At 33.0% G+C, this 20099-nt stretch overlaps 2 protein-coding genes across 2 annotated transcripts; one reads left to right on the top strand and one right to left on the bottom strand.

Annotated features, from left to right (window-relative positions):
• Positions 1-748: 748 nt before the first annotated feature.
• LOC107424905 (kinesin-like protein KIN-4A) lies at positions 749-10681 on the bottom strand. The gene is made up of 25 exons (XM_048479499.2): positions 9946-10681; positions 9186-9332; positions 8946-9095; positions 8394-8647; positions 7738-7925; positions 7409-7533; positions 7006-7042; positions 6801-6892; positions 6548-6658; positions 6332-6445; positions 6076-6169; positions 5603-5715; positions 4673-4771; positions 4479-4592; positions 4274-4390; positions 4091-4171; positions 3578-3649; positions 3125-3218; positions 3023-3054; positions 2681-2778; positions 2497-2595; positions 2113-2334; positions 1750-1912; positions 1331-1486; positions 749-1246 (listed from the first exon to the last, which is right to left on the bottom strand). Exons 1-25 carry the CDS (start codon positions 10060-10062, stop codon positions 1034-1036), a joined length of 3102 nt encoding a protein of 1033 aa, XP_048335456.1. The 5' UTR covers positions 10063-10681; the 3' UTR covers positions 749-1033.
• Positions 10682-16707: 6026 nt separating this feature from the next.
• LOC125423857 (SUMO-conjugating enzyme SCE1) lies at positions 16708-20099 on the top strand. Its single transcript, XM_016034796.4, has 5 exons — positions 16708-17018; positions 17165-17248; positions 19087-19239; positions 19323-19436; positions 19772-20099. The coding sequence occupies exons 1-5, from the start codon at positions 16950-16952 to the stop codon at positions 19832-19834; spliced, it is 483 nt and encodes a 160-aa protein (XP_015890282.1). The 5' UTR covers positions 16708-16949; the 3' UTR covers positions 19835-20099.

The following is a 20099-nucleotide window of genomic DNA, read 5'->3' as shown; positions in this document are numbered from 1 at the left end:
TTTTCTAATAATTTTCTCTTGGAAAATATAGGAAATTAAATAAAATTTATTCATAAGAAAATATTGACAGAAACAAGGATGTTGGCGGTTTGCAATGGTCTAGAAAACAATGTTGGTAGAGAAGGGACCGCCACAACATGATTGCCATGGATTTGGTGCACTACAAGGTGGTGTTAAAAGGGCTTCAGTGGTGGGTGACATGATAACCTGTTTTCTACTTGATGTCTTTTTTCAGGACATGTGTCAGAATTATGGATTCAGATTTCATCAACACCTGAGAGGCATCATAGCTTTCAAATTTTAATTGATATACGACTTCATTAGCATCCAAGATATTACTATGCAAACCCTCTTGATTATCTCCAGTTCAGATACTTTTTTTTTTTATTCTTTATTTTTTATCTTTTTTTTAAAAAACCTCTTGATTAACATGGGAAAGAAAAAAAAAAAAAAGGAAAAAAGATGAGTATATAAGCAATAACGAACATTATTCAAACCGAAAATGTTTTATTCTTTTTGGTCCAAAATAGAAAAAGAGTACACTAATTAATAATATTTAATTAAAAGGCCCCTTTTTTTTTAAAAAATTTTTTTTCCTACCTCCACAAATAAAGTTCATTATCCTAAGAGTTACTAAAATGTTCGACTCTCTAAAGATCCGCTTATACTGTTCACAAGGTGCAGGGAAGAGAGGGTTTAAATTCAGCACGCTAATACATACAGAGGGACACAAATGATTGACACTCAGTTTGGCAAATATTAGGCAAATAACATTAACTTTCCATTTGTTTCGCAAAATTTTGCAGATACACCTTGTTTATAAAAAATTTACAGATAACTCCTATTGAATTCCATTTTTATGATTTTTTTTTTTTTTTTTTTCATACAAAATTTAGCAAATATCAAAACCAACAGGAGTATAATTTACCTGCAATTTTTTGTTCTTTGTTTTTTATCAAAACCTATGGTGGGTCCTAAATGGCTGTACTCTGTATGTACAACAAAAAGATTGCTGGTGCATCATGAGTTGTTATCATATGACATCAATCGAAGCCTGCAGGCGAGGCCTTGATCTAATTATTGTCTCATCACTGTGCTTGATCCATTCTGAGAGTCTCCATGGCTTTTGCCACTTCCATTTGAACTGCAGCAACCACTGGTGGTGACTTCTTTTCCACCTCCAAAGTTTCCCAGCCTGGCTTACAGCTGCTAGTTTCTTCATTGATAATTGTCCAATTGGCACCATCTGTACCCACAATAATATCTGCTTTCTTACTTGAACAGGAAGGTTTTCAGTTACAAGGACACAAAGAAGCAAAGGTATTATTACCTTCTGCGTCTGGTTTAGAAATGTTTCTGACTCCCTAACCGACCCATTAACAATCCCAGGTGTGAATTTCAGCTGCTTTGGTACCGGAACTGACACTGGAGACAAGGGACCACTTGTATCATCTGCAAAGTGTTTTAGCGACGTGCGAGAATTCCCCTATTCAAACAGTTTTCAAAGTTTAATTTCGTTGGTAATTCTAATGATGTCTATATGAGTTTGTATAGCCTCAAAAAGCTAAGCTAGACAAAGGATATTTCAGATAACAAAATTACATCTGAATTTATGATATCGTACTTAAATCGGACATAAAAACACTTGTAAATTTCAATATTGGTATACTACATAAGCTTTCAAATGATTGTGCAATCTTAGAATCAGAAACCTAATAAACCTTTGAAATGTTGAAAAGGTGGACTTACTGAAGGTGACGTTCCCAAGGCAATGGCCACAGCTTGCTCCCTTGCTTTTTGATCCCTCACAAGTTCTTTTCTCTGAGCTTCACTTTTTCGAAGAAGGGTGATAAGCTCATTTACTTGATCTTTCATATCCTTAATTTCCATGTTCTTCTCCCACAAATGGCACCTGTTGACACATAGGTACTATCACTAAACTTAAAAAAAAAAAAAAAAAAAATACATAATGACGCATCTTTGCATCTATTGCTATAGCTATTTTCTACTATTAACTGAATCAAACTGAAAATAAAGCCAATAAAGTCATCCTTAAGTATGCAAAGGAGTCTTGGAGATAATTGATCAGGTTTTTTCTTGGTTTTTATTTACCTTGCTTCTACAGTGGTATTAAACATGTGTTGGAGCAAATTCTTAGCATCTCCCATTGAACGCAACTGGTTCCAACGTCCACGGCCAGCTAAAGAACGTTCTCTTTCTTCTGCCTCTGAAAGCTGTGAAGCCATTGCCATGAGTGCATTCGAAGACATGTTCAGCATGTTCTCAAGAGAGCCTATTCTTGCCATTCTTGCATCCGGTGACATGGATAATACTCTACTTGGTTGGAAACATAGACATGTAAGAACACGATATTGCATTAATAGTAGAATTCATGATAAAAAATACTGTTCATATATGTAAATATGTGTATATGTATATACGTCCGATTTTATGCATGTACGGAACATACTAGGAAACAATAGCATAATTTTGTACCTGGAATGTCCATTCTTTCCTCTTGGGGGACTCTCTCCTTCCAAAGAAAACTGATCTACCTGTTTCAATACCGCAAGCTCTTTTGCCAATGCAGCGCGTCTAAATAATAATATTAATCAATATGCAATCCAAGCATTTTTGAAGAATCGTGTAATATATATCACCAAAAATATCAAATACGTACACTTGCTTTTGCCTCTCATATTCAAAACGAACTTCATGTATATTCACCATGACTTCTACCTCATGATCAAGCCACTTTTGTAAAGACTTTTCATTGCTCTGGAGATGGTAAAACTCATATTAAAACTTTCAGAGTTATTTATAAAATGCAGATAATTGTATTGTAGTTAGAATCCTTATCTGGTTGCTGACATTAATTTCATCATGACAAAGTCATACCCAACCAATCTATAAACAGGTTGCTGGGTTTTGGCAGATCTACTAGCTCTAAATATATAACTTGCACTCTCAGGAAGGAAAGAAAAAAAGAAGAAAAAAGAGAAAATGAAATATAGATCTTTACCTGGCCAGCTGTAGCATGTCCACTGAAATTAACTGAAAGAGACAATGCCAACTTAAGACATCAGAAAATCTAAAGAAGAATAACTACGAGAAAATTATCTACCTGAGCTGTCACGTACAGAGGACTTGCGGGCTTCCAACAATGCCTTCAGCCGTTTGGTAGCAAGTGCTGCCTCTTCTGTCTTTCTCTGAAGAACCTGAAAAAATGATTCAAATGATTCACAGACATATATGAGCAAAATGAAAGCATAATTTTAACTGTACATAACATGTATGATGTATCTCTGCTCAAACTCTATAAAACCAATTGAGCAAAGACTAACCACCCAATGTCCTATATCATTTTAAAAGCCAACCAACTTCCTAAATAAGCATGCAAAAACAAACTTCAGCCTCACTTTTTTCAAACTTCATACAGCATTCTTTAATATTGACTAACTAAGCACATGTAACAGGCTAGCTATGCCTGAGTGTGAGCATGCGTGTGTTTGGGTGTATGTGAGCTAGGGGGCATTAGAGGCTTAAAACTTATAAATTAATAACAAAATGAATTTACCATCTTTTGGCGCTGATTCAGAGATTCAAGTTTATGCCGTTCATACTCATTTTTCCTTCCCTCCTTCTTTAGCTGCTCAAGAAAACATAACCAGAACCAATGACAAACATAAAGCAGCAAGAATGGAAATTCTTCCAAGCATGAAAATTAAACTGATATTATACCCATCATAGAATTGAAGGAGAAATAGTATACTAGGAAAAAGATATAAGATCATGCTACAGGACATCATTCATGAACCAAATTTCAGAAAATGAAAATTCCTTAATAAAAGACCCAAGTTTATGAAACAAATTTTAAATGCCTGAGAACTTTTTGAAACATCAAATAAGACTAAAAACCGTTACTGTAGCCAATACGACAAAATGTCCATATCAAAAGCAAAACTTGACGTTTAAAAATTTTATATAGAACAGGCTTATATTTTAAATAGTGGAATACCTGATATACTACTTTTGAAAACTTAAAGGTATTAGAGATAACCAAATTTTCTAAAGATGGAAACTAAAGCACCTGCAGCAATTCCTTTTCACGAGAGGCCTTCCATTGTCGAAATTGTTCAGCCTCTTGCTTTATTCTGTGCTGCAATTGAACCTGCAAAGTGGAGAACAAACCACTAAGACAGACCCCAAACATTAGAGGATTTATACAGTTCGTTGTACATTAAACTTGGTCAAGAGCCAAATGAACACAAACCTTTTGAGCCTTAATATACTGAATTTCAGCTTGGAGCCGCTTGGCTGCTTCATCACTTTTTTGCTTTTCCTTTGAAAGTTGCACCTGGCTTTCTCGCTTCTTCTTAAGATCTAAAATCTGATGTTCATGATAAAAATACTTTTAACATTCAATCCTCATTACCCATTTTTTAACATAATGATATTTTATATTTCAAAAAGGTCACCTGGGATTCAAGAGATTTTAATTTTTGTGAATGAATATCGCGCACTTTCTGCGACTGTCCATCAGAATTAGCAGAAAGACTTTCAACTTCAACCAACAAACGGTCCCTCTCTTGCTGTAGTTAATGGATATCAGCCATAAACATAAAAGCAAGCATACATTAGATACTAAAAATTGAACAATCTTCAATTGAACCTGAACTATTCTTTTCTCTTCCTCAAGTTCCAAAATTTTCTTGCCAAAATGCTGTTTGAGTGTTTCAGTGTCAACCCCTCCAAAGAGTCTCATCTCAGACTGGAAAAAAAGTGAAACCCCTTATTTAGATGGTTTACATTGCATTTCAACCACAACCTTTAATTTGTAAATGATAACAAATTTCATAAAGATCAATGAAGTTTTATCAGAACATAAACAAGCCACCAGTTCATGTTAATGCTGAAATCTCAACACAGTTTAAGAGATGCACAAGTGTGAAAAGGTATTGTGGAATTCTAAAACAACTTTACATGGCAACTTATATTAACTGACAGGGCATTGGTGTCTCCTGGCCATATGACAGATCACCAGTAGATCTCCACAGTGGTGATTTTTTCACAATACAAGGAAAAAAAAAAAAAAATGAAACAACAGAAACCAGTAAAGGAAATTCGAAAGTTAATAAGAAGCCAAAAAAATATAGTTTGTTCATTGGTTATATACAAGTACCAAAACAATTACTTGCAATTTGTTGAATTGCAAATAAGATTATTATAGTATAGGAAAAACATATTTGGCATTATGCTAAAAGTTTCACATATTGATTATTTCACAATAAAAAGAGTTATAACATAACTGGCTAAGTGCCTCAAAAATGCTAGCAACAGTTATTCAGTATCAAAGTCATCCTCACATAGTTAACACTGCATCCATAACCCTCTTTCTTAGCTTCTAGTCAAAGAGAAAAAAGCAATGCAGAATAAAGCATGAAACAATCAGGAATTCCTTGCCCATGCCATCATGCTTTGCAGTTATTTACACAGACTCACAATATATGAAATTTGCGGTGAAGTTAAATAAAAAAAATTGAGTTATATTTTCTTTGAAGTTAAGGCCTACTATTAGTAAACATCAATTCCAAACTCATACCTCCTTCTGCTCTAAACGTTTGTTTAACTCATTTAACTCCTTATCCATAGTACTCTGCAAAACTTCATGCTCCCACTCTTTTGCTGCTTCATCAATTTCTCTGGAATCTTCCGCTGCAAAGTTTGGAATTCATATAAAAAAATGTTAAGGACTAGATCAGGAAGCTAAACAACAGTTATCTAAGTACATAAGCCAAAAGTAGATAGGCCCTACAAGTTACAACACATGTTGGTGTTCCCCTAAGCCACCCTTTTAACTAACCCTACACACACCAAGACAAGACTTCAAATCTGCCTCTCACCCCAAACTCAAATGATGGTGAAAACGGTGATGATGAATACTTACTGAAAGACTTTAAAAGAAAACGGCCATCCTCTCTAAATATACAGGCAAGTACATTAAAGCTTGTTCACCTTGGTTAACATCATTTTCCTAAGTGGTATAAATAGATAACAGAATAAATCAATACTTACCTGACACAGTTTCAACCACCCGATAATCAGGTGAATCCACGCTATGAAAACCCCTCTTAAGTCCATCAACTTTTCTAAAACAAACAAGGCCTTCCTGATAAATGAAAAGACAATGACATAATATCAAGTTACAAAAGGAATACAATTACCAAAGTGCATTAATGTTTTAGAGTTGAAAAAGGAAAATACTGATCATTTTATATTAGTATTTATGTATGTATATAAGATGAAAATTTTTCAAGTTTAGTTGACATACTTGAGTATCTGATTCAAACTGCTCCACTATAGCGCATCTGCTGCGATATTCATGAAGTTCTCGAGAAAGGTCCTCATTGGTTGCCTCAAGACAAGCAATTCTTTCCTTAAGAAACTATGCAATCACAATTATAACAACAACGAAATTCAAGTTAACATCATGACAACAATGCCAAAAAGATTTAAGTTCCAGCAGAAGACAGTTTAAGGCAAATACTTGCACTTCATCCGATGGAGATACTCCTCCACGAGCACATAGCTCTGCTTGTAAGTATTTTAGCTGCTGTCGCATCAGTTGCATCTCATTGGATATCAAATCTCTATTAACCTATAGCAAAAAAACAAGCATCTTCATCCTGCCCAAATGTATTTGAAATTGAAACTAAATGCATTGAATCATGAACCTTTTTAACATCTGTGAGTAAAATTTTTGAAAACTAATAGTGACAAAAGACATCTGAAAAACTTACGACAGGCTTATTCTGGATATTGCGAGCCCGATTTGCATATTTAAGAGTGTTAAGACTTTCCTCAGCATTGATATCAGCAGGACTGATGCAAGCTACAAAAGCAACAAATTTTGCACCATATAAGAGAACAGGTGTACTTATGTTTAAACTAAGTAATTAGTGTCATCTGACAAAGCGCTTATAAACTACAAAGTAAAAAGGTTACCTATCATAACAGTCTTGCTGTTCCCACCAAGTGAATCCTGCAACGTAGCACAAGTGGATCCAGATCAGAACACAAGAAAGAAAGATAAGTTAAGATCAATTCATTAATGAACAAAATATATAACTTAGCTTTTGCAGGAAGTTAATCATCAAGCTGTCTATTAGTCAGATAGAAGCTATAATAATATGTTTGATCTAAAAATAAGTTTTTCTCATGATCGCATCCAACTCCTGTACAAGTCTTAACGTTCTTCATCAGTTTCAAGAGCAAACACAATGTAGATCTACTTTGATTTAAATTAGGTATAAGTTGATATAAGCTAATGTCTATGAAATTCAGAAGTAAAATTTACATTTCTCACAAAACTCTATTTAACATGAAGAATTTACCATCATAATCTAACCTGCAAGAGTCGAGTGAGTTTACTATCTCGATAAGGGACATGAAGACCCTCTTTTCGTTTTTTCTCATCACCCAAGGCACTGATGACATTACCAAGAGCAAGAAGTCCCCTATTAATATGTATACCTGTTCATAAAATTAAACTTAGAAATTCCATTATTCTAGAGAAAATAGCATAGATGGAAGTTGTGATGGAAAAGAACTAAAATTTTTCGGTTTTGCAGGTGTTCTGAAACACCCTGAAACATTACCAAATATTTCCATTTCTGAGCCGATTGAAATGACACTAATAATTGATCCTTGAATATATCTATAAGCCATTTTACTCACCTTCTTTGAGACGAAGACCATCAGAGCCTGTCCTTTTTGCTCTCTCAGAACCAGCAAGATCTACCAAATGGAGCTTTGCACAAAAATACTCTTCACCCATATCCTCATCTAGAGTGTCATTCCCAGGAAAAACTGAATTGATTTTTCGCATCTGTTCTAATGTGATTGTGAAGATGGCATGTGATCGACTGGTACAAAAATGATAACGGAATCAAATCAAATTAGATTATGAAAGCCAACTTTTAATATATAACATAACAAATTAAACCATTTCCTTGCATTCAGATTTTATCAAGTCATTATACCTTCACTGGAACAAAATATTGGTAGAAAATACATTTTATCAAACTAACTCAGTAAACGAAGTATGTAAATTTAACATAAGTATGAATACCAAGCTTCAAAAACACCGTTGAAATATGAAAGGTATAAATTACATTAAATTTCCAAATCGCAAGTGAACCAATAAAACCAGAATCAATGACAAACAGGAATTTCCCAAATAAGAATGGAACATCAAATACTGGCATAACAAATCTATAATATGATGATTGGTAGAAAAACCGACGCCTTAGTTTCCATTTTATTTATGAACAACATGACCTATCATGTAGTGGGAAGTAATTAAAGAAACCAAGACAAGTTTGGAGAATTACCTGGACTGGTTGTTCATATTTGTGCTTCCTGTCGCTCTGCTTAAAGACCCTTGCTCCAAGCAACTAGCCATTTCTTGTAATGTACTAACAGAAACTTCAGTTGATCCTGCTAATGTTATGGCTCCATTAGAAGTTTCACGAATTTGTATTAGCTGCCTCCCTGGAGTAGTAACCTTCCCAGCATGTCCGTTAGGAGTCTCCACTTTGTTCACAGAAACAGAATCCAACAAGTCTCTTACTTCTTCTTTCAGAATCTTCAAAATGAAAAACTCCAATTAGTTTCTTTCTATAGATATACTAGCCACTGCACTACTTGAAAATTCAATAACTGTAGTGAAACATAAGAATTAAAGTAGTTTCTAGAAGGTTTCTTCTCAAGTTTCTATGTTATAGCATCACAAATATGTTAAGCTCTACATCTTAGATGGAATTTAACTAGTAATGCCTTATAACATGAACCAAGTCAGAAACAAACCAACTTTTCTAAAGCACATAGCTCAGGGGATCCGTGCACAAAGTAGACAGATGTAACATAAATAAAAATAAATGTACCTCAATGAAGGAAACGTGCAAATGGAATTCAGTTTGATGCTTCAATAATTCAATCTTGTTGAACAGTGCATTCATAACTTGAGGAATCAGCCCTTTCTGGCAACCATCCTTTGAACCAGTCCCCATGGTATATGTTTTCCCCGACCCAGTCTACATCATGTATTGTGTCAACCTCCAAAAGAAAAGAAGACTACTTGCAAGATCTTGTTCAACATTCAAGTAGATTAAGATAAATACTACCTGACCATAAGCGAGAACTGTAGCATTGTATCCTTGGAATAAACCATCAACAAGAGGAGCAATGCATTCTTCAAACATGGAAGATGATGGTGCTCCATTGCTTCCGTAGACATGGTCAAATGTAAAGGAATGTGTGCCAATTTGTATCTACACCATATTTAATAAATATCATATTCTCAAGCAACCAAAACAATAAGCAAAAAAAATTACAATCTTGAGAACATAGACAGAGATACCCCATAACAGTTTAATTTGAAAATTTCCTCAGCATATCCTGTATAACTTTTATGAAATGAAAAACAGTAAACAAATCACGGTTAAGACCTCCTTTTTTTTTTTTTTCTTTCTTTTTTTTCTCTCTATCATCATCATAGCATATATTGATTTCTCCCCCATTGGATGAGTCCTATGTGTTAACATTACGTGGTTAACAAATACATAAAATTAGGTTAAAAGCCAAACTATACTAAAAAGGCTTCATTTTTATGCAACTGTGATGAAAGCAATCCCAATTGCACTAAAATTCCAACAATTGTTTATATCACCCCAAACACCACCCACCACCCCCCCCCCCCCCCCCAAAAAAAAAAATAAATAAATAAATAAATAAAAATAACTCAATCTACATGAAATGACAAACTAAAAACATTAAATTTTAGCTTAAAAACAAAAGCGAGATATCAAAAAGTTTGCAGCCCAACAATTTCAAATGCAAGAATCGAACTTTCTTGTTAAAAATAAATAAATAAATGCATAGTACCTGCGGCTTTCCGTTGGTTACAGTAACACATTCCTTACAACCTTGGAGGCGTTCATCGCCGATAAGCGGGCGAATGTGAACAGCAACTTTGACGCAACAATTCTCTGATGCTTCCATTAATCAAAAATACAAAACAGATACCCAAAAGAAAAACAAGAAGATAGAGATTGGTAAACAGAAAAAAAAAAAAAATGTTATTTTTCCTGGAAACTTAGTCTCATTCTCTGATCATCTGGGATTTGGATGAAGAAAATGATGAAGCAAAGAGAAGAGAGAAAAAGTAACATCAAAAAGGGTGTGTTCGGAGAAATGGGAAAGTGGGTATATTAGGCGGGGTTTAGGCGTGGTTTTAAAAAGAAAGAAGAAAAATACCCAGAAGGCAGACCAAAACGAAAACAACAAAAAACAACAACTAGCTGTTCTTCTACTAGTAGCAGTAGCAGTATTGCACTATCATTTTCCTTCTTCTTCACTGCTCTAGCTTACTGACCCAAATCCCCATACTGTGGTGTTGGTGTTGTTGGTGGAAGACTTCGTTATCAATCTTTCCCAAACTGCCCTCTTAGTCCAACCTTCTCCATCTGCTCCTTTTGCTTACTTTATTTTATTTTTATTTATTTATTTATTTTTGTCCTCGGTTTTTCCTCTGTTCTTTATGCGAAGCTTCAGCGTCTAACCATACACTTGTTGTCGAGGTATTTCCAACTGTCAACTACTTGCTTTTGTTGGAAATACACTGTAAAGGGAGAAGTGAAGGAAAAACAAAAAGGAAAAAGGAAAAATAAATTAAAATAAGCTCCTCTTTATAACGGATTCGTGGTTTTCCCTTTTTTTTTTTTTTTTTTTTTTCAATGCAAGTGCTTCCAATAGTTTAAAAAAATCATATCTTTTGGGTTACTGACCATTGGAATGATAAAATCTACCCTGTTGTGACAAAAAGGTTGAAATGTTTTACATATAAATTAACTGCAATTGTGTAACCAAAAGTACCTTTTGGTCACTTAAGAGCAAAATTTGTTTCTAAATATGTATTTGTTAACAGGTTGTAACTAAAAATTAATGTTTAGTCAACCAAATAACATGACGTGGTAACAAAAATAAAAAATAAAAAATATCTATGCGACAAAAATTCTTGTGACGTAAAAATTTTTGATATCAATAATCTTATCATCAAGATATCTTTATGTAGATGTATATATCAAGAAGCAGGTTTAAAATTCTATTGTTGATTTTTATTTTACATATATAAAGAATGAAGTAAGAATAAAGTGCAACTTAAGCTTAAAATTAAAGATTCCTAGAAGCATGTATATTTACAAGTATAAGCTGCTTTCCAAGTGCAAGTATCTTCCAAGATTATGATCAAAGAAAAAAAAAAGTATCTTCTAAGATTCATTCAATCTTTGTTCTTTTTCATATCTATGTTCAGGAGTATTGATGTATGTGTAAACGGCCTTTTGTCTTACCAACTGACTAAAAATAAATAAATAAAAATCCATCAAATGAAGTGCATTGCAAATATTCAACTCCAAGATACATATGTACAACCTTAATAAATTTATACGCAGATTTTTAAAACCCAAAAAGAAACGACTACAGGAAAGCAAAAGTAGAGTACGTACTTAAAGGGAGAAAATGTATAACAAGTTCTTAAAATATTAGGGCAGCGATGAATGAGAGTTTAAAGCAGCAATTCTGAAAGCGATAAGCCTCAATAAAACAATGCATGAGCAAAGAAGCAGTTTTAGGGCCCTCCCTTCACATGGACTCTCTCCCTAGTCTACTTAAAACCCTTTATAGTTTACTCAGCAAATGGTCCCAAACTTCCAATACCATAGCTTTGCCATCCTCCCTAGTTTCTCCCATCTTTATTTTATATCTTCTTTATATTTAAGATTGTGAATGGATATGAAACATTAAAGATTGCACTTGGACTGCTTGGTCCCTCCACCTTAAAAAAAGAAAATTAAATTAAATTCTCAAAAGAAAAATGTCAACTACTTCCTTATCAGTGAATGGAGAAAAAAAGAAAAGGAGCATGGAAATCGAGGATTAATGTAAATTTATAGGTCTATATATATTATATATATATACATATATGTATATACTATATATTAGATTTATCAAATTTAAAAGGTTATAATTGAGCCTTTACAATCAACATGTTATAATGTTATTTAACAATTAGAATGTAATATTTAGTGAAATTAGTGTTGTACTATTCTTGTAGAGACAAACCACTTGTTGCAGGGTCAATATTCTTTTCGAGGAAAATAAAACTAGAGTCCATGATAGTATTACTCATCAAAATGAAATATGAATGTAAAATATTAACTTTATATGATAATGTCAGAGTCCCATTTATACATGTTGTTAGCTCTATGCTGAAACGGATTGCTTAGGATTTGATTGCTGTAAAATACAAGTCAAGCAAGCGGTACCCCACACAAATGTAATCTTATGAAAGGCTTACTGAAAATCTTCTTTCCCCTGAAGAAATGAAGACTGAACAGAGAAAGAAGCATAAAATACAAAGATGTCAACTTCATATGAGGTTTCACTTTCTATACCTAACCCATCGTCCATTGGATTCTCCCCCCTAACTCGACCGTTAGTATGGATGCGAGCCAAGTAACCCAATAGGGGACCCTACTTATATGATTAATTAAAAAAAAAAAAAAGAAGAACAAAAAAACCAATTATTAATTGATTTGAATTGGTTAGTTTTAGTGAAAGACATTTGATTTTTTTTTTTTTGCATATAATATAAATATAGATGTTGCATTTTGTTATAATAAATATATATTTGGTCTCCACCGACTCATTGGACCAACCTTAATCGTCCCAAAATAGCATGATTAAAGGATTTTTTGGAGATTAAGAGTTTGAATGAGAGAAAAGAAATGAATCAACTTTTTTCAGCTCTTTTTTTTTTTTTTTTTTTTATCTTAATATATGGGTGAGAGGTCACAATCAACTATTGGTTTTGCAACAAACGATATATTTTATGGCCATTTTGTTGAAAATCCTTATTACCCTTCTCGAAGATTGCTTATTAAAAAATGAATTTAACAGCAGGGCCATTATCTTACCATCCAGCAATTTCTATTTAAATAAATAGATAATAGATTGCTTCTTAGTTAGTAGAGATAACAAACGGCCGGCACATATTTTGCTTGGAAAGATAACTCTGTGTGAAGGAATTAAAAATAATAATAATAATAATAATAAAAAGCGTTCTAAATTAAGGTTCAACCTAATCGATTACCGCTTATTATTGAAGATGGTCCAGTTTTTGGCCTAACGATATTATATTGGATAAATTTGATAAACGAATGAATAAGAAATCTCATGGAAAAGAAAACTAGTCAGAAGCCAGTTATTGTGTCCACAAGGGACAGCTCATGGTGGCACCTGATCAATTCCTCAACGACATTACAAAGATTTGATCCATCAGACCATAAATTTTTGCGTTTAAGCCCTTTACCAAACAAAATAAATAAATAATGAAGTTTTGCCAAAACAAGAGAGACATTTTGTGATATATGTAAAATTGATTTTATGAAAACTATTTTCCAATGTACAATAGAAAATATCAACTAAGTGTATAAGATTACTGCATTTCCATCTAGATTTTTAATCTTTAAATTTATTTATTAAGTTGTATATAAATTTTTTTATCTATATTATGTCCATTATTATAAATTTATAAGCTGAGAAATAATTTAAAAAAAATAGTTATGGATATATATATATATATATATATAGATTCCGACATACCAAAATTGTATGCATGTATACAAAAACTATCTCTTGGAATACATGATGGGCGCCATATGGCCTATAAGTGCTAATACGTGCTTATAAATAGATTAAGCATCCAACATAAATGGTTGCATGGTGTTGTGTAGATGATTTCTATATATATATATATATTTATATTTATATTTATATTTATATTCCTGCAAGTTAATAAACCTCAAGCTTTTTGACATGTGAGGCGTGAGCCATTTATTTGATGAGTTGTGGACGAGAGAGTTTCTTTGCAATCTATTCCTTTTTTATAGTCATTCTGTTTAATGTTGTTTAATGTCGCTGTGCGATTTTCCCCACATGCTCCCTCCCCCCTTTTGACTTTTAGATCCGATTCCAAAAATTTTCCAATCTCACCGCTATATCTTATACTCTCTCTATGTGGCTTTTCCAGAACCAATAGGTTAAAGTGCCATATATGCTATATATGAAACTTGCTAGTCTTGTCTATTATTTTTATTTTAACGACTTCTTAGACTACAGAAGCTAGTTAGCTAGCCAGGGAGCATTGAATAGTGACCATTTGATTATGACATGGAGAGAAAGATATATATATATATATATATATATATATGCACACTGCACACATATAGATCTTTGGGTACAACCTTTATAGCTGTAAAAGGTAAAAACCTCTATAAAAGGTTTTTCCAAATCAAACAGCACAGCCAGCCAGTATGCCTGGAATCTTTCTTCCCTATAATTTTGTTTCGGAATCATGTATTGTCTTGGACCTTGATTGTTAAGTGCCATTGGTGCAAACTTTTATCTTTGTTCTTTTTTCCAAGTTTATGCATGTGCCACAATGCGCGTTTATAAGTTCCTACCATACAGGTGTCCTTTGAATTGCTAGTTTTTATTTTTATCTTTATTGTGAAGCATAAGGATTCAAATTCTAGATTTTGTTTAAGAATACAACATGATTGCCACAGGCTTATTTCCAAAGAAACTAAAATGCTAGCTTCAGTTGAGGAAGACCCCTTTGATTAATAACAGATCATTTTTTTTTTTTTAATAACATGGGAAGATCCTTTGCTTATGAAGTATTTTGGTAATATATATATATATATATATATGTAAAATATATGGTTGGCACGAAGTAAAAGGGACTTCCATCTCTTGATTTGTTTTTAAGCTAATATTTCTTATATGCCTGCTTAAAAAATATATTAATTTATTCATGGTCAGATTGTCTGAAGCTTGCAAAATGAAGAAAAAGAGAATTTTTACATTTATATTTTCATCGAAGCATAAAAATTACACGATATATATTTTTATATTTTTTAATAGATCAAATATAATTAAATGGAAGGTATAAATTTTATAATTTATATAAAAATATTATTTGTTATAATTGATGATAATTATAATTTGTTACATATCTTAAACAATTATACATTGAAGGAAAAAGAAAAAAAGAAAAAAAATTCAATTTAAAATTGTGTTCAATTTGATTTTTTTCCCTTGATTTTCTAGTTAATTTACACATTTTATAAACTTTAACTACCATTAGTTAACACTGGACATAAAATAAATTATACACAATTAAGTGGAAAAAAAAAAAAAAACTAGAACTAAAAAAACCACGTTACCGAACGCATCAATTAATCCTTTAAAAACTGTTAATTGTACTTGGTCATAGACAAACCACATGCAATTTATGGTAGTGAAAGCCTTTTTTTTTGTTTTGTTTTTGCTTTTGAAAGCTATAATTTTTGTATATTGACTATGATATAATTGGTCTAGATCACATTAATCTAGAGAACTTAAAACAAATTAGGAGCCCCTAAAAGAACCTAATTGTTGGGTTGGTGGGTCTGAACAGCCATATAATAATGGTGCTGTTTAGGTTCAATGCGCACTGTTCGTACAATTCGTCTGCTTTCAAATCCCAATAAAGTACCTTTTCTATCTTAAACATGATTATTCACTAAAAAAAAAAAAAAAAAAAAATCTTAAAAATGATTATTCACAAAAATAAAATAAAAATCTTAAAACATGATTATCCGAAAAAAACAAAAATCTTAAAATGATTATGGCCAAAGAAACACCAAAAAATAAATAAATAAAATAAAAAGTAAAAAACTTAAACATGATAGATTTTGCTTTATCTATACATCAAAGAACAGACCCAAAACGCTTCCTCATTTTTTTATTTCAGGAATTTGTTTTGTACTACTATATTCATTTCAAATTTTCCATCAGTTGAAAACAATTGGTGTATTTGTGTGTATTTCAAATCGATTCCCATTTTCTTCCCCTTTCACATACATTATGTCATTTTTTTAATTATAAATTTATAAATAATATTATACTGTTCTTTCACAAAAATATGCAAACTTTCATCTCATTACTTTTGTCAAACACCCTGTCTTCGTTGTTAACTATTTAATTTTATTACTAAAATATACAATCTAAATATTGTTTAATCGACTTTTATCTGATTTTGGGCCAAAGGAGCTGAAATTTTATAGTGGGCTTATAGATCGACGAATGGTTGTCAATCCAGAAGAACCAATAATATTGGGCTAAATGGAGAAGTGGGTCTTCGAACCTAGTCTTTCAATTGGATGGGGTCTAGTGAAATTGGAAAGGGCCCATTCAGAAACAAAACATTTTCTTACTTTTCTGCAACATTTAAAAAAAAAAAAAAAAGAAAAAGAAAAAAGAAAAAAGAAAAAAGAAAAAAGATTGGCAGTGTCATGTGCATCCATCAATTTCACTGTGACATGCGTGTGTCACGTGAAGGAAAGAACAGTAGCGTGGTTCTCACGCGAGAATAATCGAATTCTTTTTTGCAGATTCATTGACTTTTTTGACGGAAATTTTTTTTTTTTTAATATTTATCAACTCGGAATTTTTTTAACAAAAAAAAAAAAAAAAAAACACAAGAAAGGGACAATCGGTCATAGGCGTATTAGCTGCTCCGCATTAGTGTTTGATTACATCTGGACCGTACATTCCTGGAAATTAAGCGGAGGACTCCCATAAAAAAAAAGTCTCTCAGACTCAGACTCGAACTCAGTAGGGGCAGAATCGGAAACTGAAGAAGAAGACGAAGAAGAAAAAGAGCTTTTGCGCGATCTCTCGGCTGTTGTATAAAAAAACCACCGAGAGCGAGAGAGTTTTTAGAGCGAGAAAGGAAGAGGATTTTAAAGAGAGAGAGAGAGAGAGAAAAGAAAACCGGAGCCATGTCGGGTGGTATTGCTCGTGGTCGTCTTGCAGAGGAGCGCAAAGCCTGGCGTAAGAACCATCCTCATGTTCGTACATCTTCTCCTTCTCTATCGCTCTTTGACAATTTTCCCTTTAATTTTGTCCCTACTTTGTTTGAAAATTTTAAATTTCTTCGTTTTTTTGCTTGCAATTTATGTTGATATTCTGTTTGACTTTCTGTATTCTATTGTAGGGTTTCGTTGCGAAGCCAGAGACTTTACCTGATGGAACGGTCAATTTGATGGTGTGGCATTGCACTATCCCTGGCAAGGCTGGTGTAAGCCCTCTATCTGTCATATAGATTGTGTATATGATTTTGTATATGTATGTTTATTGCCAAAAAGTAAAATAAAAAAAAACCCATAATTTCTCTGGTTGAATTTTGCTATATGGTTCTTCTTTACCTTTTTTTAATGAATTGTTCGTTGGTTTGTGCTGTGACAATGATTAGTTACTTTTTTGGTTTTTCATTGCTGTGCTGCCTATATTGCTCGCCCTGGTCTATAGGATATTTATTACATTCCATATTGCCCTGGTGTTTGGTATACAGCATACTAGATTCTATTCTAGAAACTTCATATGGTGCTAAGAGAGTATTTTTTTGATGTCGAGTGAGTTTTGCTACTGAATTTTGTGCATACTCTTTGGCTACTAGAGAACATGTACATGTCTCTGAGCAAGTAATCAGATTGATTCACTTAGTGTTTCCTCATACGATTATTTTCATTTAGTTGTTCAAAATGTTAGCTGTGTACCCGCTTACTGATAGAGATGTTTTGAATGGCCCAACTTGTCCTATTTTATTGGATCTATTTGTACTCGGTGTTGTCCTGTGTCTTTCTCGGTTAACATTTATGTTGTGCACTAGAAGCAAACGTTTGATGCAGCAGGTCTTGATACATCATGTGAAGTGATGGAAAGCACGGGAAGTTTTCCTCCAGGTTAACGTATCAAACTTTTCTACCTCTTTTTGAGTGAGAAAGTCTAAAAAATCAATATTTCAAATATTTAGAAATGCATTTTGTGGTGGACTTGCACTAGAATTTTGTTTTATATTCTCGTTGGTAAGTACATAGCAAGAATATTTGTCAACATATGGTGTTGGAGTTGGTCTTGACTTACTTCCAAACATAGACTTATATGCATTATATATAGCAGCTAACAAAGTAATTACTGAAGTTGAATTAATTATGAGTACTAAACTTAAATACGAAGCAGTAAGTTGGGGTAGCATCCATCATTGAGACATAAAAGCACATTTGTTTGTATCTTAGCAACTACTAACAGGATATGTATTCTAGTATATGTATAAGTACTATTGTAGGATATGTATAAGTACTTGTGCAACTACTAACTGAATATGCTTTTTAGGGTATCTGCAAGTTAAGAAAAGATGCACCTTTTGTGTATGTAGGTGAGGTGCTATAATTCATTGTGTATAAGTTAAGATAGATACTTTCTTAAAGAATTATCTAATTGTCTTGAATTTAATTTCTTGTTCTAGATAGAATTTGTTTCTGTTACCATTTTTAAAGCTTTGATTCCAATATTATTTATTTGCCTTACGCTTTCCTTATTTGTTTTATATATACCTTTGATTCTCTATATATGTTGAACAGCACTGTCAGTAGGTGGAAATACTACTGTTTAAGTCTGAAAAATGTTAGATTCAAGTTTATGGCTCTTCAGGTTCAAAGTTGGAGGGTTAAAAAGAGCTGAACTGGTAGGAATAACATATTGTAAAATTGTGGATGGCAAGTAAAAACAGCAGTTGAATATTTCTAATGGATGCTAATGCGGATTATGGACATTAGAGGCCGATTCAGGTTCATACTTCTGTTGTTTCGTAAACAGTCGCGTGAATAGTAACTTGAAGCTCATTGTTCATCTTCATGGTGGTTGGGGTTGCTGGATTTTTAGGAAGAAGATTTCTAGGAGTAGCTTCTGAGGATATGTTGTGGAAATATTTTTTTGTTGGTTTATGAACATTCATGTTGTCTTTGGTGTTGGATACAATTATTTTCTGTCTTTGCTTTTCGTCAATTTAAAATGTCGATAACATTACAAAGGCCATTTACAAACTGTCATAGATTTTTTTTATTATTAATATTGCAGACTGACTGGGAGGGTGGTTACTTTCCACTTACCCTTCATTTCAGTGAGGACTATCCAAGCAAGCCCCCAAAGTGTAAATTCCCACAAGGTTTCTTCCATCCAAACGTTTATCCCTCTGGGACAGTTTGTCTATCAATTCTTAATGAGGATAGTGTAAGTACTTTCTGCTGCTTTTAACCAATGGAAGGAAGTTGAAAATATTAGGACCTGGGTTATAGCTACTTTTGATGTTGTAGGGGTGGAGACCAGCAATAACAGTGAAGCAAATTCTTGTGGGTATACAAGACCTGCTAGATCAGCCAAACCCTGCTGATCCTGCGCAGACAGAAGGCTATCACCTCTTCATTCAGGTAATTTGCCTCTGAAATTTCTGAAGTGTTTTGGTTGAGAGGACCTTGTTGTTTTAACAGTTAAATGTAGATTAGGTGAAATGGTTTTATATATCTGCTTTCCTAGTGAAATTTCTGTGGTCCAGCATTTCTTGTAGAGATTTCATATAACATGGTGCTCCAATGAACAAACAGTTCAGCTTTTAGCGTGTCATAAAATATCTGAACTTCATTTGGCATCGGCAGCTTTGAACCTTGATGTCTTGCTGTTATTTTGAGTGACTTGGACATAGGACAATTATGTGGTAGGATTTTTATGCATTTTTGCTTATATTCTGGTATTTGATTTTATGCAGGATGCTACAGAATATAAGAAAAGAGTTCGACAGCAGGCCAAGCAATACCCACCCCTGGTCTAATGTTGAAACAGCTTTATTGCAGAAACTCTTTGGTATTTTGGTAATTGTCAATTACTGCCTTTGTTTGATGGTGAAAATGCGATTGTAAGAGATTGTTTTTATTTGGAAGTTGACAAATTCCATCAAAAACATTGTGTAGACTGCATTGTTTATCTTGCGTTGGTGTTGGATTAACTTGTGTTAATATCGGTTTACTAGTCATCCAATGGTACTCATTGGTGTTAATATTTGATATAAAAATGCTTTTACATATTTTATTTTCTTA

Source organism: Ziziphus jujuba, chromosome 7, assembly GCF_031755915.1.
Source record: "Ziziphus jujuba cultivar Dongzao chromosome 7, ASM3175591v1".
Classification (NCBI taxonomy): domain Eukaryota; kingdom Viridiplantae; phylum Streptophyta; class Magnoliopsida; order Rosales; family Rhamnaceae; genus Ziziphus; species Ziziphus jujuba.
This window is presented reverse-complemented; position numbering and strand designations above follow the sequence as displayed.

Coding starts and splice junctions, on each gene's coding strand:
- LOC107424905 (XM_048479499.2), bottom strand. CDS start 10,062: ATGGAAGCATCAGAGAATTGTTGCGTCAAAGTTGCTGTTCACATTCGC. Junction 4,772..5,602: donor AACGTTTAGAGCAGAAGGAG/GTATGAGTTTGG, acceptor CTTTTTTTCCAG/TCTGAGATGAGACTCTTTGG. Junction 4,391..4,478: donor TAAAATCTCTTGAATCCCAG/GTGACCTTTTTG, acceptor CATGAACATCAG/ATTTTAGATCTTAAGAAGAA.
- LOC125423857 (XM_016034796.4), top strand. CDS start 16,950: ATGTCGGGTGGTATTGCTCGTGGTCGTCTTGCAGAGGAGCGCAAAGCC. Junction 17,249..19,086: donor CTATCCCTGGCAAGGCTGGT/GTAAGCCCTCTA, acceptor TTAATATTGCAG/ACTGACTGGGAGGGTGGTTA. Junction 19,437..19,771: donor GCTATCACCTCTTCATTCAG/GTAATTTGCCTC, acceptor GATTTTATGCAG/GATGCTACAGAATATAAGAA.